General features: G+C 49.0%; 1 protein-coding gene across 5 annotated transcripts in view; it reads right to left on the reverse strand.

The window, feature by feature from the left end:
* The window catches only part of RPS6KA2 (ribosomal protein S6 kinase A2), a 477,450-nt gene that overhangs the window by 17,343 nt on the left and 433,888 nt on the right, over window positions 1-26,219 (reverse strand). For all 5 annotated transcript variants that reach the window (XM_049905293.1, XM_049905278.1, XM_049905303.1 and 2 more), the window contains 5 exons: window positions 21,353-21,483; window positions 20,231-20,356; window positions 4,817-4,906; window positions 1,976-2,134; window positions 638-799 (listed from right to left, as the gene is read on the reverse strand). In XM_049905293.1, coding sequence (XP_049761250.1) covers window positions 638-799; window positions 1,976-2,134; window positions 4,817-4,906; window positions 20,231-20,356; window positions 21,353-21,483 — 668 coding nt within the window. The remainder of the gene's footprint in view (window positions 1-637; window positions 800-1,975; window positions 2,135-4,816; window positions 4,907-20,230; window positions 20,357-21,352; window positions 21,484-26,219) is intronic.

The raw sequence follows: 26,219 nt of genomic DNA on the forward strand, positions 1-26,219 counted from the left end.
TACAACGTCAGCCTGTGCAATGTCATCTCTCAGGGTGCTGTTACACATTTCTGATTACAAATGACCCACTGGTTCCTCTTCCAATCCTCTGAGGAAAGTGACCGCTGTGTTCCTCACTAAAATCGGCAGCGGACACGTAAAGCTGATCTAGCCATCTCCAGAGCAATGACAGTTTCACATGAGTAGATCGTCACCTAAACATTTACAAATACGAAAATAAAACGGTAAAACCGACCATGTTTTAGCAGGATCGGTGGCTGATTCCGAACAGACTGAAGGTCCTCACTTGTTTCCTAACTACTTCTGCTGAACTAAATCAAAACGCCTCTAACCTCACCTGTTGAGCGGATTCCGGCTCAGGCCTACTCCACGTGCAGAGCAGAACTGCTCTACAGGGTTTTCTTGACTGTAATCTTTACAGACACAGATCAGCAGACCTTTCCTCCATGGCACCACCGGGGGGGTGTGAACCACCCACCTTTGGTTAGTAGGCAGCTGTGAACCGTTTGCACCACCCAGAGACCCTCCAAGTGCCTTGGATACACCAAACCGCCCTGTTACTTTTGGAGGAGGGAGAAGACAGGCGCTCTCTCTAGGGCACTGGTGGGTCTGTCCTCCCCCTGGTTTAGGGCCTTACCTCGGGGGCAACAAAGTTGGCCGTGTAGCAGGGTGTCATCAGCAGCCCGTTCTCGGCTCGCAGTTGCTTGGCAAACCCAAAGTCACAGATTCTGATGGACTCGGGGTTTCCAGACTCGTCCATGTAGAGGATGTTACTTGGCTTCAGGTCTCGGTGCACCACCTGCTAGGGCGGGAGGCGTCACACTAACCAGGGGCAGAGGACAGAGGGAGGAGGACCGAGGACGCCCTCGGAAGGCGAGGGCTGGTTCAGGACTGCTGATGCTGAGCAAGGGCTTCAGCAGGAAGCAGATCTGCTACGGGGCACCGGATGCTGCGTTCTCTCGAGGGTCCCTCCCTCTCTCTCCCTCACGTTGGTGCTCAAACCTGAGGACCAGTAGAATCTCTTGTGCTGCGGGATAACTGAGCTATTAAATCAAGGAGCACCCATCCATAACGGGGGACGGGCTTGCTGGAGCGCCTGAACAGAAGAAAAGGATGTGGTGGGTCCACTAGCGGGAAGCTTGGCTCCAGAGGTCGAGATGGCCAGGAAACGGAGTATTTAGGCTTTAGTTCCATACCTTCCTTTATTAAATACAAGCAGCTCATCAAAAACCATCACAGAAGGGCTTCCCCTAGGGTTTGTCTGCTCTAAAAAAAAAAATTCTAAGAGAACCTGAAAATGCTTTGTCCTCCCAGCCCACCAGTGAGGCCCCCCAAGAGAGGAGCCCATGTGGTCCTGGAAGAGTGTTCTCCTGCTCAGAGATGACCACACAGTGTATTATGGCTCCATGAAAAATGCCAAGACGAGACACAGCAGAAGAGACAACAACGCTGTGGGGCAGGTCTGTGGCTGAGAGTGGGGGTTCTGGAACCCACTGCCTGTCCTGGGACCTGATCTCCTCTTACTAGTGGACAAGACCCTTAACCCTTCTGTGCCTTAGTCTCCACATCTGCAGAATGGGTAAATGCAAAGTCACGATTAGATACACCAAGAGCGTAAAACAGCCCCTGGAAGAGGTGAGAACTATGTAAGCCTCAGGTCTTACCATTATTTTTATCTGCTATATTGCTTTGCATTGGTTACTGAATTAAATTTTAAATCTGGCAAGTAATGAAAATTATACATTTCCCCTCATCAAGCCCAAAATTTCTTGCTGCAAACTGGTCCAGGTAAATTTAATTCCTTACCTACCCCCTGCACACGCTCACGTGTACAAACAACTGTAAACACTCATGAAGGCACACGGACAGGCTGGGCTGACTCTGACTAGGAGGAACCCGTGGACAACCTCTGCTCCCAGCTCATGGACCCTAACCCTCCACTGACTCGGGTTCCTGACTGGGGGGCGCAGCGTACCCCCTGGGAGTGCAGGTAGTCCATGGTCTTGGTGATGGTGCACAGCACGTCGCTGGCCTCACGCTCCGAGAAACACCGCTGCCGCAGGATACGGTCCAGGAGCTCACCGCCACGCATCAGCTCCATCACCAGGTACACGTACTTCCCGTCATCGTAGACCTGCAGGGGGCGGCCACGGGCTCAGACACGCGCAGGTGCCAACGGGAGCCGGCTCCCTGACATCACGGCCTGCAGGGGGCGGCCACGGGCTCAGACACAAGCAGATGCCCAGGTGGAGCTGGCTCCCTGACGTCACGGCCTGCAGGGGATGGCCACGGGCTCAGACACGCGCACCTCCCTACGTGGAGCCGAGTCCCTGACCACATAGACCAGCAGGGGGGCGGGCACACGGCTGAGACTCCCATGCATGGGTGTCCCTGCACAGCACCAGGGGGGTGGCTCCCTGATGTCACAGACCCGCAGGGGGTGGGCACACAGCTGAGACTCCCACGCATGGGTGTCCCCGCACAGCCCCCACCGGGGGTAGCTCCCTGACCACATAGACCAGCAGGGGGGCGGGCACACGGCTGAGAGTCCCATGCATGGGTGTCCCCGCACAGCCCCCACCGGGGGCTCCCTGATGTCATGGGCCCGCAGGGGGTGGGTACACAGCTGAGACTCCCGTGCATGCGTGTCCCTGCACAGTCCCCACAGGGGGTGGCTCCCTGACCACATAGACCAGCAGGGGGGCGGGCACACGGCTGAGACTCCCATGCACGCATGTCCCTGCACAGTCCCCACTGGGGGTAGCTCCCTGATGTCATGGACCTGCAGGGTATGGCCACACAGCTGAGACTCCCATGCATGGGTGTCCCCGCACAGCCCCCACCGGGGGTAGCTCCCTGATGTCATGGACCTGCAGGGTGTGGGCACACAGCTGAGACTCCCATGCACGCATGTCCCCGCGTGGCCCACATCCAGGGGTGGCGGTGTCTCCCTGACTTGGCCTAGCACTAGCTCCAGAAGTGAGGATTCAGTGGGTAGAGGCTGGGGCCCCAGCGTTCACTGGGAACACCAGACTGCTACAGAAATGACTGAGTGGGGGTGCCACGGGTCCCAGAAGTGGCTCTGGGTACAAAAACCCTGCTTTAGAAACCTGCTGCTACACAGTGAATGCTGGGTAGGCTTCAGGGGAGCTTTCACACTAAGACGAGGAAGAAAGGCCTGGCAACCGACTTCAGAAAACCAGCCACTGAAAAACCCTACGGAACAATGGTCTGATCCACAACCAGTCTGGGCCTGGCGCAGAGCCGGCAGCGTTTGGTTCCGTTGTGCACGGCGTCACCCTGGGTCAGAGGCCAACTCAAGGGCAGCCAACAACGACAGAGAATGAGTAAGCTAGCTGGAGGGCTAATAATTACACGGATCTGTTTTTAGCCGAAATGAATATCTCATGATACGGCCCAGCCTCGCCGAAGCAGAGCTAGTTAATATTAAAAAATGCCAACGCTGGCACAGCATCCTGCCAAGGCAACTCCCCAGGGCAGCGCCTCTGGAACCCCGCCGTGCAGATCATCTGGGGCCTGTGAAAACGCAGACTGTGACTCGGCGTTTCCAGTGGCTCCCGGGGAGGCTGACGACGCTGGTCCCTGGGCCACACTTCACGTAGCCGGGAGCCAGGAGTCCAGCTGGGCGGGAAAACAGAATCCGAGGTGAGTTCACCAGCCCAAAGTGCTGCTTCGTTTTAGAAAAGCAACAGAAAGAGAGCTTTTGACTGTACTAGCCTTAATTTCATGAATTAAAACAAAACAAAAAAAGCCACCCTGGCCATTTTTATTGCCTGCTGTGTTAAAAGCCTCCTGTGTACACCAGTCCCAAGCACACGGGAGCCCAGGGCCGTCCCAACTTCGAGAATAGCTTGATGCCAAATGCAGTCAAGTGCATGCATACACTTATTTTTTAGCTTGAAAATCAATGAACTTTCAGAACAGATGAATGTAATTTACCCGATTTTGAACTTAATAAATGATTTAAAGTTTACAAATATATATATAGTTGTTGTTGAGTGCTGTTGAGTACATTCTGACTCATGGTGACCCTACAGAACAGAGTAGGACTGCCCCATAGGGCATTCGAGGCTGTAATCTCTATGAGAGCAGATCTCCAGGTCTTTTCTCCCGTGGAGCAGCTGGTGGGTTCAAACTGCCAACCTTGTGGTTAGTAGCCAAGCACTTAACCGTTGCACCACCAGGGCTCCTGTATATATATGTATATGTATGTGCGTGTATTTATTTATATATAAGATTCTCTGGGGGTCTCTGGGGAAGCCTGACTGACACTGAGAGTGAGGGAGAAGATGCAGTAAACACGTTCTTCCCCCTCCGCAACCTCAAGCCCCTCACACACAGGCCTGACTGGCTCACATGTGGCCGCCCACCCCCTGGGAAAACGACCACTAACCCCCCAACAGAGAAACCAGAGGACAGAAGGGAGAGGACCCACAGCCTGAGCCCGAGGTCTGAGCCTCGTTATGACCACCGCTCACGTCTCTGACCCCTCACCGTCCGTTCCTGTTGCATTTAGTTAGGAATGACGGACATTATGATTCACACAAGTCATGTTTTCTTTTATGCTTGCAGGTTCTGTGGTTTGGGAGGCGTAGGGGGTGCTCTCAGTGATGGGAATCAGCGGTCCAGCAAGTCAGGCTAACCGCTACCGCGACGCAGAGGGCAGTGAGGACAGGCTGGTGCTCAGCACGGTAAGCGTTGGGGGAATGGGCAGGGCTTGGGCACCGAACTGTGGAAACTGGTATGTCAGCTGAAGAGACTCAAGCAGCCTGGCTGCCACATGAAGCCCGCTTACGTCTTTGAGAGTGATGATGTTTGGGTGTTGGCCGTATCTCAGGAGGATCTCAATCTCTTCCGAGGGGTCCCTTTTACTCTTGTCGATGATCTGAAACAGACAGCGTGTGACATGAGAGGGCTGCTCCAGGCACCTCACACCCGCTGAGCACAGGCAGGGCCTTTCCTCTCCCTGGTCAAAGGACGCCTGTCATGCTGAAACAAGGCGATGTGAGCCTGCTGCCACCTTAGGATGACAGACCCTTCCTGCAACGTTCATCGAAACAAACCAGGGCTTTGAACTGGTTGAAACCCCTGCTGAGAATCTGCATTTCTAACAAGCTCCCTGCTGAGAATTTGCATTCCCACCCTAGATATACTGAATCAAAACCTACATTTTAACAAGATCCCCCGGTGATTCTTACGTATAACTTCCTGGGAACTTGTCAAAAATGCAAATTCCCAGCAGGGGTTCCAACCAGATCCACCTTCTTCGAAGTCCTGAAACAAACGACACGGAAGGAACTCCCGTTTTTTCCCGCTGAAAAAAAAAAATTTCCATGCCAATCAGTTTTCCTTCTATAACTAAGCTCTATTGACGTCAAGCATCTGTCTTAACTTCATTTCTCTTTTGGTTTACAAATTACAGACGCAGTATGGAGGTGAGCTCAGAAATGCTACCGTTATGTTCAACGATCTGGTGTGAATAGGAACAGGGTTCCTTGCAAGGAGAGCTGAATAGGAACAGGGTTCCTTGCAAGGAGAGCTGGACCCTGGCCCAGCTGCACACATTGGCCATGTTTCACCACTATGAGTGACAACCGGTGTCACGTACTCCTGTGCAATTTTCAGGATTTTGCTTTACTTTTACCCGATTCCAAAAGGTTGGCAGTTTGAATCCATCAGCCGCTTTTTGGAAACCCTCTGGGGCAGATCTTGTCTGTCCTATAGGGTTGCTATGAGTTGGAATCAACTTGACGGAAATGGGTCTTTTTTTTTTTTAATTGCTAAAATAAACTAAGATACATTTAATAGCATAACCAAGATATGCTACTGAAAAGAAGGTACAGCGGTCTCTTACCGCATGTGCTTTGGACCACCACCAACGATATACACCTGTCTCCTGCACAAGCCTTTCAGACAAAGAGAAACGTCAAAGTGGAGCTGTTAATGAAGAGGTGTCTGTGTGGCCGTGTGTGTGCACACGTGAGCACATCTGACGGTAAAAGGGGCCTGTGGGAAAAGCTAGAAGGATAGTGTCTTAGTTATCTAGTGCTGCTGTAACAGAAATACCACAAGTAGATGGCTTTAAGAAACAGAAATTTATTTTCTCACAGTTTAGGTGGCTAGAAAGTCTGAATTCAGGGTGCCGGCTCAAAGGGAAGGCTTTTTTTCTCTGTCGCCTCTGGGGGAAGGTCTGTCTCTTCTGAGCTTCTGCTTCTGGGCAATCTTCATATGGCTTGGCATCTCTCTACCCCTGTCTCTGCTTCCTAGCTTGCTTGTTCAATCTCCTTTCTATCTCAAAAGAGATTGACAAGATATGCCCTACATTAATCCCATCTCATTAACAGAGCAAAGACAACCCATTCCCAAATGGGATTACAACCACAGGCATAGAGGTTAGGATTTGCAACATATATTTTTGGGGGCATATAATTTAATCCTGAGGATGGCTCCGGACTGGGCAGTGTTTCGTTCTGTTGTGCGTAGGCTCGCTATGAGTCAGAACCGACTCGACGGCACCTCACAACATAATTCAATCCATAACATTCCACCCTTTGGCTCCTCAAAATTCATGCCCTTGCCACATGGAAAACGCATTCACCCCATCACGTCGTCCCAAAAGTCTTAACTCCAACTCCAAAATTTCATCTTCTGAATTATCTAAATCAAACATGAGTGAGACTTTATTGTATTCCATCCTGAAGCAAAATTCCTCTTCCTCTGGGAACCTGTGAGATCTACGATACAAATCATCTCTTTCCAAAGTACAGTGGTGGAACAGGTGCAAGGTACAAGGTACAAATGGGAGAAAATAGAGGGAAAGAAGGGATAACTGTCACCAGAAAACCAAACCCATTGCCGTTGGGTCGATTCCGACTCATAGTGACCCTATGGGACAGAGTAGAGCTGCCCCATAGAGTTTCCAAGGGGCGCCTGGTGGATGTGAACTGCCCACCTTTTCGTTAGCAGCTGTAGCACTTAACCACTATGCTACCAGGGTTTCCCAAAACCCAGCAAGTCCAAAACCCAGCAGGACACTTTACATTAGCTCTTAAGGCTTCAAAATAATCCACTCTTCTCTGAGACCATCTGGGCAGTGGTCCCTGCCCTCCAGACTCTGGGTGGAGGCCTCTCAGTCCTGGCTTCAGATTCGCCTTCCAAGCCCCTTGGGACGGCAACTCTGCTCCCTCGTTTTTGGGTGGGCCCATTCTCCTAGTCCATCTGAATAGTGACCCCAGTCCCTCGACTCCAGTAGGCCACGTTCTCTGGCCCCATGCCCTCAGCACTGGGCAGTGGCTTCATGCCCCCGCCATGAATGGCAGCCCCATACTCCGGAACGGAGTTGGCAAAGATCTGACTCTCTCGACCTAGGGGGCCGTGACTTCACCCTTTGAAACCAATGCAACCCTGCCTCTATGCTCCTTCCAACAGTTCTGCTGATCTCCCAGCTGCTCCAGGGGTGGTCCTTTTCTTTTCTTGGAGAACAATGGATGTAGCTCCTTTGGCCTGTTTCCTGCCTGTAGAATTCTAAGCGGTAAATAGCGTTCTTTTCTTTCGCTGTTTCTCTGTCCCCTGCAGTCTAAGCTGATGGGTTTTCTGCTGTGGTAGTTGGTTAGATCCATTAGTCACAGGCTTAATCTCTTTATTAACAAAAGATTGTGTAGCCATGTGCTTGGTGAAAATTCTAGGACACGTGTCCTGAGTTAGTCCAACAGGATTTTCCAAATCTTTGTTTTTGTCTTCATTTTGCGAAATTCGATTTTAAGTCCATCTTTTTCCTCTTGCATTTTACAATAAGCAGCAAGGAGAAACCATGAGCCTCCTTTAAGATCTTGCTTAGAAATCTCATCAGCCAAATATCCAAGCTCATCACTTACAAGTCCTACCTTCCACCAAACATTTGAACGTAATTTGGACAAGCTCTTCGTCACTGCATAATAAGCGTCATCCCTTCTCCATTGTCCAATCAGGTGCTCATCGTTTTCTTTTAGAGCCTCATCAGAGGCACAGTGGACATCGACATTCTAGGAACATTCTGTTGCTGGTGCCACAGTTGTTCTTTAAGATGACAGACGTTGTCTATAGCTCTCCTCACTTCCTCCCGTCACCAGAATTGCCCTTTGACGTCCATAATTCTACCAACAGTCTTTTCAAGGAAACCTAGGCTTTTACTATTAGGCACATTAAAACTCTTCTAGCCTCTACCCATTACCCAATTCCAAAACTACTTCAACATTTTAGTTACTCGTTAGAGGAGCACCCCACTCTTTTGGTACCAAATTCTGTCTTAGTCATCTAGTGCTGCTATAACAGAAATACCACAAGTGGGTGGCTTTAACAAACAAATTAATTTTCTTACAGTTTAGGAGGCTAGAAGTTTAAATTAAGGGTGCCAGCTCCAGGAGAAGGCTTTCTTCTCTGTCGGCTTTGGAGGAAGGTCCCTGTCTCCTCTGAGCTTCTGCTCCTGTGCAATCTTCATAGTGACCAGTTGCCTTTGAGTTGCCCCCAGTTCCTGGTGACCCCATGTGTGTGTCAGAGTGAACTGTGCTCCACAGGGTTTTCGATGGCTGAGTTTTTGGAAGTAGATCACCAGGCTCTTCGTCTGAGGCACCTCTGGGTGGACTCAAACCTCCAGCTTTTCAGTTAGCAGCCGAGTACGTTCACTGTTTGCACCACCAGGGACTCCGGAAGGATAGTAAAGTTCCTTTAATTCCAGATTCTTCAGTTTCACTCCGTGTTTTACTACAGCTCCAGGGGCCCTGGTGGTGCAGTGGTTAAGAGCCCAGGGTGCTAACCAAAAGTTTGGCAGTTCAAATCCACCAGCCGCTCCTTAGATACTCTGGGGCAGTTCTGCTCTGTCCTACAGGGCTGCTAGGAGTCGGAATTGGCTCGACGGCAATGGGTTTCCGGTTTTGTGGTCAGTACATCCCCTACATAGCTGGGTTGTGAGCTCCCTGAGAGTGTCTTCGTATTCTCACTTGGGTCCCAGCACCCTGTCTGCCACAGAGAGTGCTCAATAAAAAACGTCGAGCAGATGGGTGAAAGCGATCCGCTTACTGAACAAGGGAATCTACACAGAATGAAATGGGCTGTGTAGATGAGAAATCCTTTATTTGTGGATTATATTGTAGACACTGACAATAGAAAGGCATCCCTTACAGACCTGAAAAAAGGAACAAAATGATTTGAAGGGGGAAGGCTCCTGACTGATACTCCTCTCTTTTAAGTAGCACTTACTCTCGACACCACCAAGTACCGTAACGAGTGAAGGTAAGAGGCCTCTTCATTCACCTCTGAGCATTTGTTTGCTCCGGCCACATGCCAGGCTTTCTTCAGGAGCAGAACGTGCAGCAGACACAGATGCCCCTGCTCTCAGGGAGGCGACGTTGTCAGGGGGGGAGTGGAGCCACAAGACACAAACACGTATCAGAAATGCCCGGGGCATCAGCTCAGTGGGCAGTGGGAGAACCCTCGCCTTCCATGAGGGAGACCCGGGTTCGATTCCAGCCACTGCGGCTCATGCACAGCCACCATCCGTCTGTCAGGGGAGGTTCTGTGTTGCTGGGATGCTGAGCAGGTTTCTGTGGAGCTTCCAGACTAAGAGAGACTAGGAAGAAAGGACTGGCAGCCTACTGAAGATCAGCCAGTGAAAACCCTATGGATCACAACGGTCTGATTCAAACTGATCATGGGGACGGTGCAGGACTGGGTAGCATATGGTTCTGTTGTGCACGGGGTTGCCATGGGTCGGGGCCGATTCAACTGTGCTCACAACAACAACGATAAATGCTAGAGAGAAAAGTAACGCAGGCGAAGGAGGATAGTGAAGAGAGAGGGGCTACAGAGGGGGCGGGACCTCTCGGGCTGGCCCAGGAAACGGGACTGCCAGCACCACAGGCATCCAGAAGGAGGTTCCAGCACAGGGAAGCCGGTGGCGCGGAGCCCAGGGGCAGGAGTTTGCTGAGCGCAGGTGAGAATAGTGTGGGCGGAGGGAGGGAGCTAGAGGTGCAGAGGACCGGCCACGGGGCCTTGCTGGCCGAGCTCAGGGATGTGTGTTTCCTCTGAGCTGGATGAAAACCCCAGGGGAAGGACGCTGAGCGGAGGAATGACGAGCACTGACTGACGCTTTAGAAGTTTAATTTTGGCTGCTGTGTGAAAAACAGACATGTGCAGGCGACAGTGGACACGGGGGGCCATTTAGTAAGCCACTAAAAGTAGTCCAGGAAGAGACAAGTGCTGCCTGGATTAGTCAGCAGCAGCAGGGGAGGCGGGACTACTGGCCAGACTTCTGACTGTGGCCACCAGGCAGAGGGTGAGAGAGAGGATGAATCTCGCCCTCCGTGCAGGCGACCTGGGCTCATTCCAGCCAGTGCGTCTCGTGCAGCCACCACCTGTCCGTCAGTGGAGGCCCGCGTGTTGCCATCCTGCTGAACAGGTTTCAGAAGAGCTTCCAGACTAAGAGGGGCTAGGAAGAAAGGCCTGGAGATGTACTGAAAATCGGCCAGTGACAGCCCCATGGATCACAACGGTCCAATCTGCAGCCCATCACGGGGATGGCGCAGGACCGGGCAGTGTTTCGTTCCATCGTGTGTGGGGTTGCCGTGAATCGGGGGCTGACAACAATGGCATCTGTGTCCTAGTCTTTGGGAGCTGTGAATATGTTACTTTACCGTCAAGAGTGAATTTGCGGTGTGATTAAGATGGGGTATTATCTGGGGGCCCCGATGGAGGTGGAGGTCAGAATCAAGAGCAGGAAGACCTGACAACAGAAGTAGGAGTCTGGAGGGATGCAAGGACAGGGCCATGAGCCAAGGAGTGCAGGCGGCCTATGGAAGCGGGAACGGTAAGGAAATGGATCGTCCCGGCAGCCTCCAGAAGGATCAGCCCTGCAGAGGCCTTGCTTGAGCTCAGGGAGACTGGTTTTGGACTTAGGACCTCCAGGACTGTCAGAGGATAAACTCGTGTGGTTTTAAGCCACGAAATCATGGTAACTCGTCACGGCAGCAACAGGAGAAAGTATGAGGGAGAGGGCTTGGCAGGGAGAACGGAGAACTCAGCTTAGGCTGTGCTGACCCTGAAGTGCCAATTAGACAACAGTCATTGCAGCTGAGTAGCATGTGTCTTGGGGGTGCGGGGGGGATACTTGAGCTTGATGGTTCTTACAGACTACGGGACAGTACCCCACTAAGCAGCAAGCCTGCTCAGAGATGCAGAACTCAGAAAAATCAAGCTATTTGCTGCCGCTTTTGAGAAATGTTTGGAACCAAAGAAACTGAATATACCAGTGACGGAGCTTCACGATACCTGCTTGGTGATTTCACCCAGCCGCGTCTGTCACCGATGGATGGGCGAGAGGCAGCTGCATTTGGGCGTGGGGTGTTTCTGAATCCCCTTCACCGGGAGAGGAGTTTTCCTGTAGTCATCCATGCAGCTATCTAACGGCCACATCTTCTTTCTTGCCGTTATGTGGTGCTTCCTTTCTCTCGAGCCACCGGGCGTTGTCCTGGCTCTGTGCCTGTGAGCCCTCTCCCCTTCACTGACACATGACCATGGCGGCACGTGTAGCTGAGTTCCTGTCTTCTGCTGGCTGATGCGCTTCCCCCCCGAGGCGCACCTGCCAAGCCTGCAGTCAGGTTTCTCTTTGCTTCTCTTTTGCACATGATTCATATAACAAAGGTAGTTTTTTTTTGCTTTTGAACGCCATATTTATTCCTTGTATAGCTGCTATACAAGGCACATATGGTTACTCCAATTTTACAAATACAGGGAAAAGGGATCAGAGATACCGGGTACCCGTTCATAGCTGAGGAGCCCTGGTGGCGTGGTGGTTAAGGCACTTGCCTGCTAACCAAAAGTTCGGTGATTCGAAGCCACTGGCCGCTCCCCGGGAGAAAGATGTGGCAGTCTGCTTCTGTGAAGATCACAGCCTCGGAAACCCTGTAGGGCAGTTCTACTCTGTCCTGTAGGTCGCTACAAGTTGGAATCAACTTGATGGCAGTGGATTTTGTTCATAGTTGTTCATAGATGATGATCTAACCCCAACACGCAATCTTTATGAATGAATGACTGCTCCATTTACATCAGCTTCAAAGGGCATCACGCCTGCTACAATCTAAAAACTACAAAGTATGAAGTAAAAAACATCACGGATATCCCTGACCAAGATCAAGGCTACCTAATCTCCAGGCTATCTCTTGCCCCTTCTTGTCTCCCAGCCCACTGTTTGCTCAGTGGCAGAAGCCCTCCTCATTTGGTACTGTATCGCCTTGAGGGTGCTGTTCCCCAAGTTATTGCTTATTAATAATTAATTTGATCGTTGTTGTTGAAAATATACACAGCAAAACATACACCAATTCAACAGTTTGTACATGTACCATTTGTTGCTGTTGTTAGGTGCCGTCGAGTTGGTTCTGATTCATAGTGACCCTATGCACAACAGAATGAAACACTGCCTGGTCCTGCGCCACCCTCACAATTGTTGTTATGCTTGAACCCATTGTTGTAGCCACTGTGTCAATCCATCTCCTTGAGGGTCTTCCTTTTTCACTGATCCTCTACTTTACCAAACATGATGTCCTACTCTAGAGACTGATCCCTCCTGACAACATGTCCAAAGTATGTAAGGCGAAGTCTCGCCATCCTTGCTTCTAAGGAGCATTCTGGTTGTACTTCTTCCAAGACAGATTTGTTTGTTCTTTTGGCAGTCCATGGTATATTCAATATTCTTTGCCAACACCACAATTCAAAGACATTTCTTCTTCGGTCTTCTTTATTCATTGTCCAGCTTTCACATGCATATGAAGCGAATGAAAACACTGTGGCTTGAGTCAAGTGCATCTTAGCCCTCAAGGTGACATCTCTGCTTTTTAACACTTTAAAGAGATCTCTTGCAGCCGATTTGCCCAATGCAATTCATCTTTTGATTTTTTGACTGCTGCTTCCATGGGTGTTAATTGTGGATACAAATAAAATGAAATCCTTGACAACTTCAATCTTTGTTTATCATGATGTTGCTCATTGGTCCAGTTGTAAGGATTTGTGTTTTCTTTATGTTGAGGTGTGATCCATACTGAAGGCTGTGGTCTTTGATCTTTATCAGTAAGTGCTTCAAGTCCTCTTCACTTTCAGCAAGCAAGGTTGTGTCATCTGCATAACGCAGGTTGTTAATGATTCTTCCTCCAATCCTGATCCCCCATTCTTCTTCATACTTCTTCAACTTCTCCAGATTATTTGCTCAGCATACAGACTAAACAGGTATGGTGAAAGGATACAGCCCTGATGCACATTTTCCTGACTTTAAACCATGCAGTATCCCCTTGTTCTCTTTGAACAACTGCCTCTTGATCCATGTACAGATTCCTCATGAGCACAACTAAGTTTCCAGAATTCCCATTCGCTGCAACGTTATCCACAATTTCTTATGATCCCACACAGTCAAATGCCGTAGCAATAGTCAATAAAGCCTTCTGGTACCCTCTGCTTTCAGCCAGGATCCATCTGACATCAGCAATGACATCCCTGGCTCCATGTTCTCTTCTAAATCTGGCCTGAATTTCTGGCAGTTCTCTGTCGATACACTGCTGCAGCTCCTTTTGCATGATCTTCAGCGAAATTTTGCTGGTGTGCGATATTAATGATATTGTTCTATAATTTCCACATTCGGTTGGATCACCTTTCTTGGGAATAGGCATAAATATGGATCTCCTTCAGTCAGCTGGCCAGGTAGCCGTCTTCCAAATTTCTTGGCATAGACAAGCGAGCACTTCCACTACTGCATCCATTTGCTGAAACATCTCAATTGAGATCCCGTCAATTCCTGGAGCCTTGTTTTTCGCCAGTGCCTTCGATGCAGCCTGGACTTCTTCCTTCAGTACCATCAGTTCCTGATCATCTGTTACCTCCTGAAAGGATTGAATGTCGACCATTTCTTTTTGGTATAGTGACTCTGTGTATTCTTTCCATCTTCTTTTTATGCTTCCTGTGTCGTTTAATAAACACTTACCATTTAGCGACATTGATTACATTCTTCAAGCTGTACAGTCAGCCCCGCCCTCCTTGTCTGAGTTGTCCCCCCACCCCCCGTGAACATGAACTCACTGCCCTGTAAGGTTCCTGTCTAATCACAAAGGTATTTTTGATCCTAAAGCTCAGGATGAGGTTGTGCTTCTCTCCCCAGGTCTGGCCACGGATGACTTGGACCCTGCAGGACAGTATCGCTCTTGAACTAGACTGACACAGTCGATCCACCACCTGTCTGTCAGCTGTGGACTACAGGGGCTTGTGTGTTTCTGCGATGCTAGAAGCTATGCCACTAGTATTTCAAACACCCGCAGGGTCACCCAAGGTGAACAAGTTTCAGTGGAGCTTCCAGACTAAGGCAGGTTGGGAAGAAGGGCCTGGTGATCTCCTCCCAAAGTTAGCCAGAGCACATCCTGTGGGTCACAACAGAACATTATCTGATATAGTGCTGGAAGGTGAGTTCCTTTGGTTGGAAGAACTCAAAATACACAGTGGCCACAACGATGGACTTGAGCGTGCCAATGATCTCGAAGATGGCACAGGGTTGGGCAACATGTGTTCTGTTGTGCAGGGAGTGCCATGAGCTGGGGCCGACCAGATAGCAGCTAATAACAAGTGCATTTAATACCACATGTAATACTAAGTCCCGGTTGGGATGATCACATCTCTCTCTCAACTGCTTAACATTCTTTTTTAGGATGTGGGAGCCTGAGACTCTGGAGTCGCCCTGAGTGGAGGCTCACCTAAGGGTTCTCCTCTGTCACTGAAGCCAGCTCTTGAGTTCGCAGCTTGACTCCACTAGAATTTTTGGGGTGCAGCTTCGGAAACAAACCCTGGCTCTGCCTGGAGGAGAGGCAGGCAGTATAAGCAGGCTCTGGGCTCAGTGCTGCCAGGGACCTTGGAGAAAAGGGCTGAGAACAAAGGTCACAGAAGCTTAGCATATGGTCTCAGGCTCCCAGTATGGCTGTAACAGAAATACCACAAGTGGGTGGCTTTAATGAACAGAGATTTATTTTCTCAAGGTTCTGAAGGCTATAGTTCCGATTCCGGGTCTTGGCCATGTCAGTTTCTCCTTCCGTAGCTCCGGGTGCTTCTTGGTGATCCTCACAAGAAGTCTGTCTTGCCCAGGATGTGCCCGCCTGAGTCTAATCTGCTCTTTTTGTAACCCAGAAGTGATATGGTTTAGGGCACACCCTACAGGGATATGGCCTCATTAACATAACAAAGAAAACCCTATTTCCTAATAGGATTACATCCACATGTACCGGGGTTAGGATTCCATTCAGATTTCAGGGGACACAATTCACTCCATATCAAATGACGTCACAGAGTGGTTGTGAGGACTGAATGACTTGACATTTACGGCGAGCCCAGCGTAGCGCTTGGCGTATACTGGGCACTAGGTAGGTACTTGTGTTTTCCATCATCACCATCAGTGTTGCCTGATAAAGGCCGGTCACAGGACCTGTAGCTAGTCTGGATTCTATCTCTGCCTGCTATTCTTCTCTCGTGCACTTCTGCTGTTGGGTGGTCTGCTTCTTGTGTATTTACTGACTCTGGAGTTTTGCACAAGAAGCTAAAATTGGCCCCTTGGTCCTGTAAGTTGCTCCATGTCCATTATGCTATGCCTTTCAGTAAGTGCAGAAGTGAGCCCTTGGAGGCACTGCCAAGAACTCTCTCGAGGTGCACCTACAGCAAGCTCCTGAGAAACCGAGAGAGCAGCCACACAACCCTGAGCTTTTCCACAGTGGACCAGCTGTACATTCCCGCACACTTGCCCCTGAGAGTTAACACCAGGAACCCTCCCATTTCTACTGTCTAGAACAGGTACCTGGTTATATCAAACCAGAGCCGTGGTGGTGAAGTGGTTAAGCCACTGGGCTGCTAACTGAGAGGTCAGCGGTTCGAACCCATCAGCAGCTTTGTAGGAGAAAGATGTGGCAGTCTGCTTCCACAAAGATTTAGAGTCTTGAAACCCTATGGGGCAGTTCTACTCTGTCCTATAGGGTCACTAAGAGTCAGAATTAACTTAGCAGCAATGGGTTTGGTTTATATCAAAGCCATAAAGACCTCAAAACAAAATAAAAACAAATAACCTTCTCCCTCGATTCTTGTAAAATGAGCACAGCATCTTTGATGGAGTAAGAATGTGAGTCCTTTCTTCATTTTTTTTCTTTCAAATACACATCTTTTTTAATCCTACTCAACCATAGTTACCTTCAGCACTTCGTAACTGATTCCATTTTAACCTTTTCAGTCAAGGTGTACGGTTTGGCATCTACGTAGTTGTATGCTGTATTATTTCAAAGTACTGGCCAATTTCATCCCCTACCACTGCCCTCCTGGGGCTGGCTGTAGAAACACAGGTGGACGTAAATTTTATATCAGACTCCTGCCCTGTTTTGTCTCAATGAGATGGGTCTTTGTTCTCAGAAAGTAGGGGACATCTGGTCAATGGCAGCATGTGTGACAAAGGGAAGGGGAAGCTCTGGCAGGACTTAAGAGTTTTTCTCATTTAACCATCTTAGCAGTGGATCAGGGAGCCTGGTTGTGCAACGGTTCAGTGCTCGGCTGCTAGCTGAAAGTTTGGCAGTTCGAACCCACCCAGCAGCTCTGAGGGAGAAAAGACCTGGCAGTCTGCTCTAGTAAAGATCAAACCAACCAAAGCCCATTGCTGTCAAGTCGATTCCTACTCACAGTGGCCTACAGGCCAGAGCTGAACTGCCCCGAAGGGTTTACAGAAGCAGACTGCCACATCTTTCCACTGTGGAGCTGCTGGTGGGTTTGAACTGCCGACATTTGGGTAGCAGATGAGCACCTAACCATTGTGCCACCATAAAGATTACAGCCTTGAGAACACTATGGGGCAGTTCTATGCTCTCATATAGGGTCACTATGAGTCAGAATTGACTCACCAGCACACAACAGCAGCAGCAGCAGCAGCAGCGGTGTGCAGGCGCACAGGTAGAATATCCCGTGTGGAGCTTGTGTGGATGAAGGTTAGCACCACGCTGGCTGTCTACGCCACTGTTCTGGGGGGGATCCCAGGCGATCCAGGGCGGTCTGCCCCGTCCAGGAGGGAGAGAGCAAGCCTAAGAATCTGGATTCTGATTCATCCAACATTTATGGCATATCTACTGTAGACTGGGCTCTGTGCTAAGTGCTTTGCTAAATGATAGCTAGAGTTGGTCTCACTAATTTTAGGCCAAGGATATAAAACTGCAGCTGAGGATAAATGCAAAACCAGCCATCCTGTTGACTGGGAGTATGCTTGGATAGTTCTGCTGAAGTGTAGCTGTGAATGCAGTTAACGGAAGAGAGTCGTTATCGGGGCAAAGTTAAGTACCTCTAAGACATAGAGGTAAATTTAAAGGCAAAATACCATGGTATTTCCAAGGATAAGAGCATGACTGTGAGTCCGTCTATGCCCCAAGACTGACCACGTGACCTTGTAGAGGGAGAGCTTGCTGTGACTGCCCCTCAGGCAGACCTGGGCTTTGAGTCACTCTTGGCTACAGTGTGGGGCCGTGTGGAGCCAGCTCCTCTACTGCACCCCTGGGAAAGGCATGGGAAGCACTAAGCACTTGGCTAGATTGTCATACAGCTACCAAAGAGTAATCTGAAACTTTACAAAGATGGAACACTCCCCCCTTACCGCGAAAGTACCAGCCTCCTGGAATTTGTCTACATGAGATGCCCGAGTAGGATGCCCTAGGTCAGGGTTTCTCCTCCTCTGCCCTGCTGACACTGGGGATGGACCGTTCTTTGTTGTGGGGACTATCCTGTGCACTGTAGCATGGTCAGCAGCATCCCTGGACCTGACCTACTAGATGCCAGGAGCACCCCCACCCCAGCTGTGACAACCCAAAGTGTCTCCAGACATTGTCAGGGTCTCCCGGGGACAATGCTGCCCCAGTTGAGAACAAGCGCTCCAGGAAAAAACCATAGCCTTCTGGTCATGGCGTGATTGCTAAGGGAAGATTACTGCATTCCTTCCTCTCACTCATTTCTTAAAGGGAAGATTTCTGAGTCACCCATGTCGTTGGATGAGAACTCCCTGCCTGGCTCTGACTGGGTTGTTTCTCAAAATGAAATAGATGCCCTTTTTCATCCACGAGCGATGCAAGAACCTGGACAGGTGGATGTTCAAACTGTCCAAGTGGCCGCCGGGAGTAGCGGAGCTAAGTTCTAAGGACTGACCCTCAAAAGAACACTTGTTGAACCGGGATCCAACTTGCAAACTGAACAATTACATGCCACGTTCTTAGTTCTGTGCTACAATAGAAAACACACATAATTTTGCTATTTCTTAGTTCCTCTCTCAATAAATGGGAATACTACTACTCACCAACACAACACAGAAAATGTCCAAGTGGCTTTCAATTACAGTTGACCTTGGAAGTGTTAAAATGGCAGCGAATAGGGATCAATGTTCTGTTGAAGCAGTGTGGGTGGCTAATGGCCCACTGGAAACAGTGACCTCTTTGCCAGAAAACTCCTGCCAGCTTTCTCTTCTCTGAGAGAAATCCAGAGACCTGTGCCTGCCCGTAGACACGTGAACTGCCTGTGGCCATTCCAATACCGGCTTAAACACGCTCCTGGAATAGCCTGGGTCACGGAGAGCTCGCCAGGCAAGATCTGCATCTTACTGGAAAGTCCCTGGTCTTTGCGCTGGAAAGTCCCTCCTGTGCTTGGCTAACTGAAGCATTTTCCAGACAATAAATTATGACCCACTGTACTCTCTAATAAGGAGCCCTGGTGGCACAGTGGTTAAAGCAATCAACTGCTAACCAAAAGGTCGGGGGTTCGAAACCACCATTGGTTGCCTCCACTGGAGAAAGATGTAGCAGTCTGCTTCTGTAAAGATTTACAGTCTTGGAAGGCCTGTGGGGTCGCTATGAGTTGGAATCAACTTGACAGCAGTGGGTTCGGTAATCTCTGAAAGGGGAGGGAAATCCCTATAATGTACACCTGCTAAATTTGCCTAGGGAAGCTTAAGGCCTGTCAAAAAGAAATGGGAAGTGCTGGCTCTCTCCTGTCCTATCAGCGGGGGCTATGCCACCTGCTTCTTTTCCTGGAATGGGCTGGAGCTGCAATTCTTCAGAGATCTCCATCACAGCTTGGCCCCAACAAGGCCTTTGGGGACCAAGTTACAAACCGTTTGACAAAGCTGGATTCAGATGGCGTCTTTATGTGAGAGCTGGCTGTGGGGACATTTGGGGAAACATGCCCTTGCCTTTGTCAATGGGGGATTATTCTCAGAGGCACAAAATGGTAGCTGATCAGGCTCACAGTAGAAGGCTGTTTTCTAGAAGGGCTGCCTGGCTGCTGAGCTTGGCTGAACAATAGACTTGTTTCTTTGCACTTGCTGGCAAGCAAGGCTTGTTTCTAGGATTGCTGCTGGTCACCAGATAGACTATTTAAAGACATTCTGAGAAGTGATCTAAGCAGAAGAAATTCTAGGAAGCATATTTATGCTTATGGAACACATGTCAAATACAACTTAAAAGTATAAACGAAGTTCTCTCCTCTAAAGCAGAATCCACGCCCAGGCCCTACCATTTGTATGTCTATGCGTGGGAATCGTGGCTGGCTGCATAAAGGGTGGGTTTCCATCAAGTTCTCCTTTATGCTCCCCCAATTATGAAGTGGCCTGTCTTCTTTTCCTCCATCCCTCCCTCCTTTCCTTCCCTTCTTCCGCCCTCCTTCCCTTTTTTCTTCCTTTCTTCCTCCCTCCTTCCCTCTTCCTTCCTTCTTTTCTTCCCTCCTTCCTACCTCTCTCCCTACCTCCTTCCTTTTTTTCCTTCCTTCCCTCCTTCCTTCCTTCACCAAATGCTATGCCTGCCCCCCAGCCCTTTTTTCAGAATACTGGTGCCCAGAGCTTTATTCTAAGTATGTATTATAGCTAAGGCTACTAAAGGCGGCCAACACCTATATATGTGTGGACATAACTGAACATATTTATGATCTGCAAGACAATCTTCTATGGGCAACCTAACATCAGAGCTAACTAAATGGCACCCGACTAGGGCTTGGAAAATGGTGAGTGGAGAGAAGACGCTTCCTGGAGCTGCTGAGTGCTGACAGTGCTGTCAGGCCCAGGTGTGTCCTGGAGTCACCGCCCTGCCCAGAAGCTGTCGTGGCTGTGTTTTGACAGACTTCCGTGCTGCCTGCCAGGCTGATGTTGCCTTACCTTGACAGCGTACTCTGCGTCTGTGGCTTTGTGCACACATCGCTTACACACGGAGTAGGAGCCCACCCCGATGTCTTCCTTGATCTCATAGCCATCGGTGAAGTGGATGTTGTTCCCATGCAGCTGCTGAGAGACAGACCAAGAGAAGAGACCCATCAGCAGGCTCTCGCCAGCCACCAAGAGCATGGGAGAAAAGGAGGTTCCGGGTCATGAATTTGATGAGTTAGTGGATCTCTTTGCTCAGGGTCACAGAGCCCTCCACTAATTCTATGGGTCATGACTCTTATGTTTTCAGCACAATGCTGCATGGTTTCCACTAGCTGCCACATTCTCCCAGAGGGAGAATAAGAACTGGAAGTGAAAAGATACGAACACTGGTAGGCCCAGGGTGTGGCTCTGGGGCTTGCGTTCAGAGACAGTATCTGGATGTAAACACCGCTTGGGCTCCATGGCTTCCAAAGCACGGCTTGCCGAGGGCCTGTGTACACGCTCACGTCACGTCTCCACGTTACACAAGGCACCTTTCCCCAAAAGGCTACGGGGAAAGAAATAGCTGTGGGAGTCCAAGGCCGTCCACCTTATCCGGACTTGGTTCTTAAGCAAAATGTAGTTGTAATTCTCTTTTAAAGAGCTCTCTATATTCTGCTTACATTTATAAGGTGGAAGATGCCTTATAAAAATGTCATCTTCTATTGCCCTCCCAAAGAGTGCACTTCATGGGAAACAAATGGCACCCACAGATCAAACCCTGCCTTAGAGCACTGCCTGACTCTACACGGGGGACGCCCACGTTTGACTCCTGGGGGGCCTCAGTCATGGACCCACTATAGTCCATTCTCCTCAGGACCTTTTTTTCTTTCTTTAAGATGAATGTGAAGTGGGGTATAAGCAATGGTTCAAGTCGTGCTTGAGAAACACCATTGGGACATGGCTCCAGGGATCAAATTAAACCCAGACGGGCTGAGAGGAGAAGGGTCAGTGACAGAAAGTTGACCCCGTTCAAATCCCAGCAACCCAGCCCGACTCTGCGTCTTCGTACAGGTGTCCTGTTCAAGGCGTCGGTTGGGCCTTGTCAATGAGGACCTGCTGGACGTGGAGGAATCAGGGCTTTCCGGGGATTACCTGCACGATGGGGTGAACTGTGACCTTGTGGGGGTCTTGCTGCGAGTGCTCCTGGACCAGGCTCGATGCCACAAAACTGAATCCTCTAAACAGATGGTGTGCATTGGCACTGGGGGGCACGCCTGGAGAATCTGCACAGAGACAGCCGTGGAGTTAGAATTTCCGGGAGGATTAGAGTCATCATGTGGTAACATAGCTCGCGTTGTGTGTGCGTGTGGGTGTGCGTGTGCGTGTGCGTGTGTGCACGTGGGTGTATGTGCGTGTGCACGTGGGTGTGTGTGCATGTGGGTGTGCGTGTGCGTGTGGGTGTGTGTGCGTGAGTGTGCACATGTGCAAGAGGGTGTGGTGCATGAGCGCATTTGTGTGTATGACAGTGTGGGGTGTGTGGGTGTGTGTGGGGTGTATGTGTGTGCACATGTGTGAGAGAATGTATGGTGCATGAATGCATTTGTGTGTGTCAGGGTGTATGTGTGTGCATGTGTGAGGGTTTGGAGTGTGTGTGTGTGTACGTGTTGGAGGAGGAGAAAGAACAAAGATTTAAAAATCTGAAGCATATGAAACCATATTTTATTTTATTTTGGGTGGCGCCAATGGCTTAATTTTCAAATGGCAAAAGTACCTAGAGCTTTAGGATCATCACTGACCACATCTCTTACTAAGTGTGCTGCCTTCACAGTTTGCTGAATTTTCTCAGGCACAGTCCTCCCCGCCGGTCTACTCCAAACAGACAGAAGCCACCACTGACCTCAGGGGGTATTGTCAGCCCGTGCGCAGGAGGAGAACACAGATGCCACATTTCCAGCATCTACCTTTGTAAGTTCCCAGGGTGCCTATCCAGGGGTGTATCTGGAGGTGTGGACTGTCTTCTCTGTCCCACCTCCAGCCTGCCCGGCCCCAGTGGAGGTCCGGCACTCTGCTCTTCGAAGATAACTTGGACAAAGCTGCTCCTGTCCTGGCACGAGGCAGCACTGTAAGAAGGGAACTTTCCTTTCATTATGATTTTTCTAAGCTCTGTAAGACTTGTTCAAAAACATAACTGTCACGAGACTGATTATATTTCAAATGTATTATTAAGTAAAACAAAAAGATGAATGACTGGCAGGGATAAAGCAGAGACAAGGGGTTAAATTCTCTACTAAACAAAGACTTCCTAGAGATAAATGAGAAAAGTGCAAAATACCTGCCCCACTTCCCAAAATGGGAAATAAAGGGAATAAGTGCTTCACAGAAGAAGAAATATCTGCAGATACTATACAGACAAAAAGGTGCTCAATCTTTCTAATGAGAAACACATATTTTAGATGAAACAATGATTTTGCCTCACATATTGGCAAAAACAGAAGCAATCAATCAATTTAAGTTTGGCAACCGTATGGGCATTAGTGAGCTGAAATGGCCTGGTATTGGTCATTTTGAATCAGACAATCATGTGGTCTACTGGTGGCCTGGTATTGGTCATTTTGAATCAGACAATCATGTGGTCTACTATGCCAGTAATGACAAATTGAAAGAGGAATGGCATTGCATTCACCGTCAAAAGAATGTTTCAAGATCTAACCTGAAGTACGACGTTGTCAGTGATAGGATAATATCCATACACCTACAAGGAAGACCAGTTAATAAGACTATTACTCAAATTTACACACCAACCACTAGGGCCAAAGATGAAGAAATAGAAGATCTTTACCAACTTCTGCAGTCTGAAATTGAACATGCAATCAGGATGCATTGACAATTACTGGTGATTGGAATGCAAAAGTTGGAAATGAAGAAGAAGGATCGGTAGTTGGAAAATATGGCCTTGGTAATAGAAACGACGCTGGAGATCGCATCAGAGAATTTTGTAAGACCAACGACTTCTTCATTGCAAGTATCTTTTTTCAACAACACAAACAGCGATAATACACGTGGACCTCACAAGATGGAATACACAGGAATCAAATCAACTACATCTGTGGAAAGAGTTGATAGAAAGGCTCAGTATCATCAGTCAGAACAAGGCCAGGGGCTGACTGTGGAACAGACCATCAACTGCTCTTATGAAAGTTCAAGTTGAAACTGAAGAAAATTAGAATAAGCCCACGAGAGCCCAAGTACTACTCTGAGTACATCCCACCTGAATTTAGAGACAGTTTCGAGAATAGATCTGACACGTTGAACACTAATGACTGAAGACCAGACAAGGTGTGGAACGACATCAAGGACATCACACGAAAAGAAAGCAAGAGGTCATTTAAAAAACAGGAAAGAAAGAAAAGACCAAAATGGATGTCAGAAGAGACTCTGAAACTTGCCCTTGATGTCAAATAGCTGTCTTAGGCTGGATTCTCTAGAGAAGTAAAACCAGTGCTGCATATAAATATATACAGAAAGAGATTTATATCAAGGAAATGAATAGCTCACGTGGTTGTAGAGGCTGGAACATCCCAAGTCCGTAGGACAGGATAGAGGCTTCTCTTGATTCATGTAGTTGCAGGGGCTGGCAAACCCAAGATTGGCAGGTCAGAGAACAGGGCTCTTACTCACAGGCTGCGAAGATTGATGAATCCCAATATCAGCAGGCAAGACCACAGGTAAGCTGCTAGCTCAAGTCCCAAGAACCAGAGGTCAGACCAACAGGAGACAGCTGCAGCATCCAGAATGAGCAAAAGCCCACAAGCCTTGCCAGAAAGTCCACTTATATTCAATGCAGGCCACATGTCCAAGGAAACTCCCTTTCAACTGACTGGCTACTCCCAGCAGATCTCATCATGGAAGTGATCACATTATATCAAATCTCATCGTGGAAGTGATCACAACATCATACGGCTACCAAACTATATCTTAACTGCCAAACCACTGAGAATCATGGCCCAGCCAAGTTGACACACAACTTTCACCATCACAGTAGCTAAAGCCAATGGAGGAATTTATAAAGTAAAAGAGCTGAAGGGAAGATTTCAAAGGGCTGTTGAAGAAGACAGCCTAAAGCATTATAATGAAATGTGCAAAGACCTAGAGTTAGAAAACCAAAAGGGAACAACACCCTCAGCATTCCTCAAGCTGAAAGAAATGAAGAAAAAATTCAAGCCTTCAGGTGCAATATTGCAGGGTTCTATGGGGAAAGTATTGAAAGATGCAGGAAGCATCAAAAGAAGATGGACAGAATACACAGAGTCCCTATACCAAAAGGAATAGGTCGATGTTTAACCTTTTCAGGAGGTAGCATATAACCAAGAACTGATGGTACTAAAGGAAGAAGTCCAAGATCCACTGAAGGGAATGGTGAAAGATGAGGCTCCAGGAATTGATGGAATACCAATTGAGATGATTCAACAAATGGATGCAGTGCTGGAAGTGCTCACTCGTCTTTTAAGAAATTTGGAAGAGAGCTTCCTGGCCAACAGACTGTAAGAGATTCATACTTGTGCACGTTCCAAAGAAAGGTGATCTAACAGAATGTGGAAATTATCGAACAATATCATTAATATCACACACAAGTAAAATTTCGCTGGAACTCATTCAAAAGCTGTTGTATCTGTACATTGACAGGGAACTGCCAGAAATTCAAGCCAGATTCAGAAGAGGCTGTGGAACCAGGGATATCATTGCTGAGGTCAGATGAATCCTGGCTGAAAGCAGAGAATACCAGAAGGTTGTTAACCTATGTTTTACTGACTATGCTGAGGCATTTGACTGTGTGGATCATAACAAATTATGGATAACATTGCGAAGAATGGGAATTCCAGAACACTAAATTGTGCTCATGAGGAACCTTTACATAGATCAAGAGGCAGTTGTTTCGACAGAACAAGGGGATACTGCATGGTTTAAAGTCAGGAAAGGTGTGCGTCAGGGTTGTATCCTTTCACCATACTTTTTCAGTCTGTATGCTGAGCAAATAATCTGAGAAGCTGGGCTCTACAAAGAAGAACCTATGAATTGGAGGTGGTGTGATGGCAGCTGGGTTTTTTTGTTGTTGCTGGTGACACGATGCAGGAGGCTAAGTTACTGCAGTCCCTGTGGTATCTCAGCCCAGCGAGGAACACCAGTCCAGTCTCAGCCTGAGACATTTTACCGCAAAGGACCTTCCATCATTATCACCAGGACCACCCCATGTCCCACCCCTAAACTAATGTCCTCAGTGCTGCCTGTGTTTGGGAATAAACTCCCAAAGCAGGAGACCAGGGGAGCTTAATTAAAAAGCAGAAGGCACTGCGCCAAGCAGTTCCAGAATCTGAGAATGAATGCAGCGCCAGCCCCCAGAGACGAGGCCAGCTCTCTGCAGCCCGCTGGCTTTCCGGCCCACCTGAGCTGGGCTTGGTGCAGGCCCCCCCATTTCCTTTGCCTTGGGGCTCTGTCTTTCTTTCTCCTGTTCAGATCTCTGGCCCTGAGTCAGCCTTCCCTTCAAAACCCCAAGCTACCTGTGCTTCACTAAAAGCCTCCACCACAGAGAAGGAAACAGTTGGATCCCTCATGGTCTAAGGGGCTTCAAGCTACAGTGGCACGTTAGTTAGCGTCCTCCCCTGGGGGTTAGGCTAGAGAACTTGAGCTACTGGGTGGATGAGCATGTTGAGGGTCAGGAGTCTCTCTATGATATGCCAGGTAGTGTGCGTGCCAGGGTGGTGGGGTCGGGGGGATGTGGGGAGGTACGAGCCAGGCTAACTTAAACGCTTTCATTAATGAAAGGAAAATGCAAACATCACCTGAGCCGTATCCGTTAACTAACAGGTAGGCTGGAGCCCATGCAAGCCTTCTCCTGCTGGGACCTTTTGCTTCTCCCTATGCAGACCAGGATGCCTCAGGGGAAAAGAGCCATCTAAAGGTCCTGTGGGTCTTTGCTGCTGTTAGCTGCTGAGTTGGCCCCATGCACAACAACAAAAGACAT

The sequence above is a fragment of the Elephas maximus genome, chromosome 1 (assembly GCF_024166365.1).
Source record: "Elephas maximus indicus isolate mEleMax1 chromosome 1, mEleMax1 primary haplotype, whole genome shotgun sequence".
In the NCBI taxonomy this organism is placed as follows: Eukaryota; Metazoa; Chordata; class Mammalia; order Proboscidea; family Elephantidae; genus Elephas; species Elephas maximus.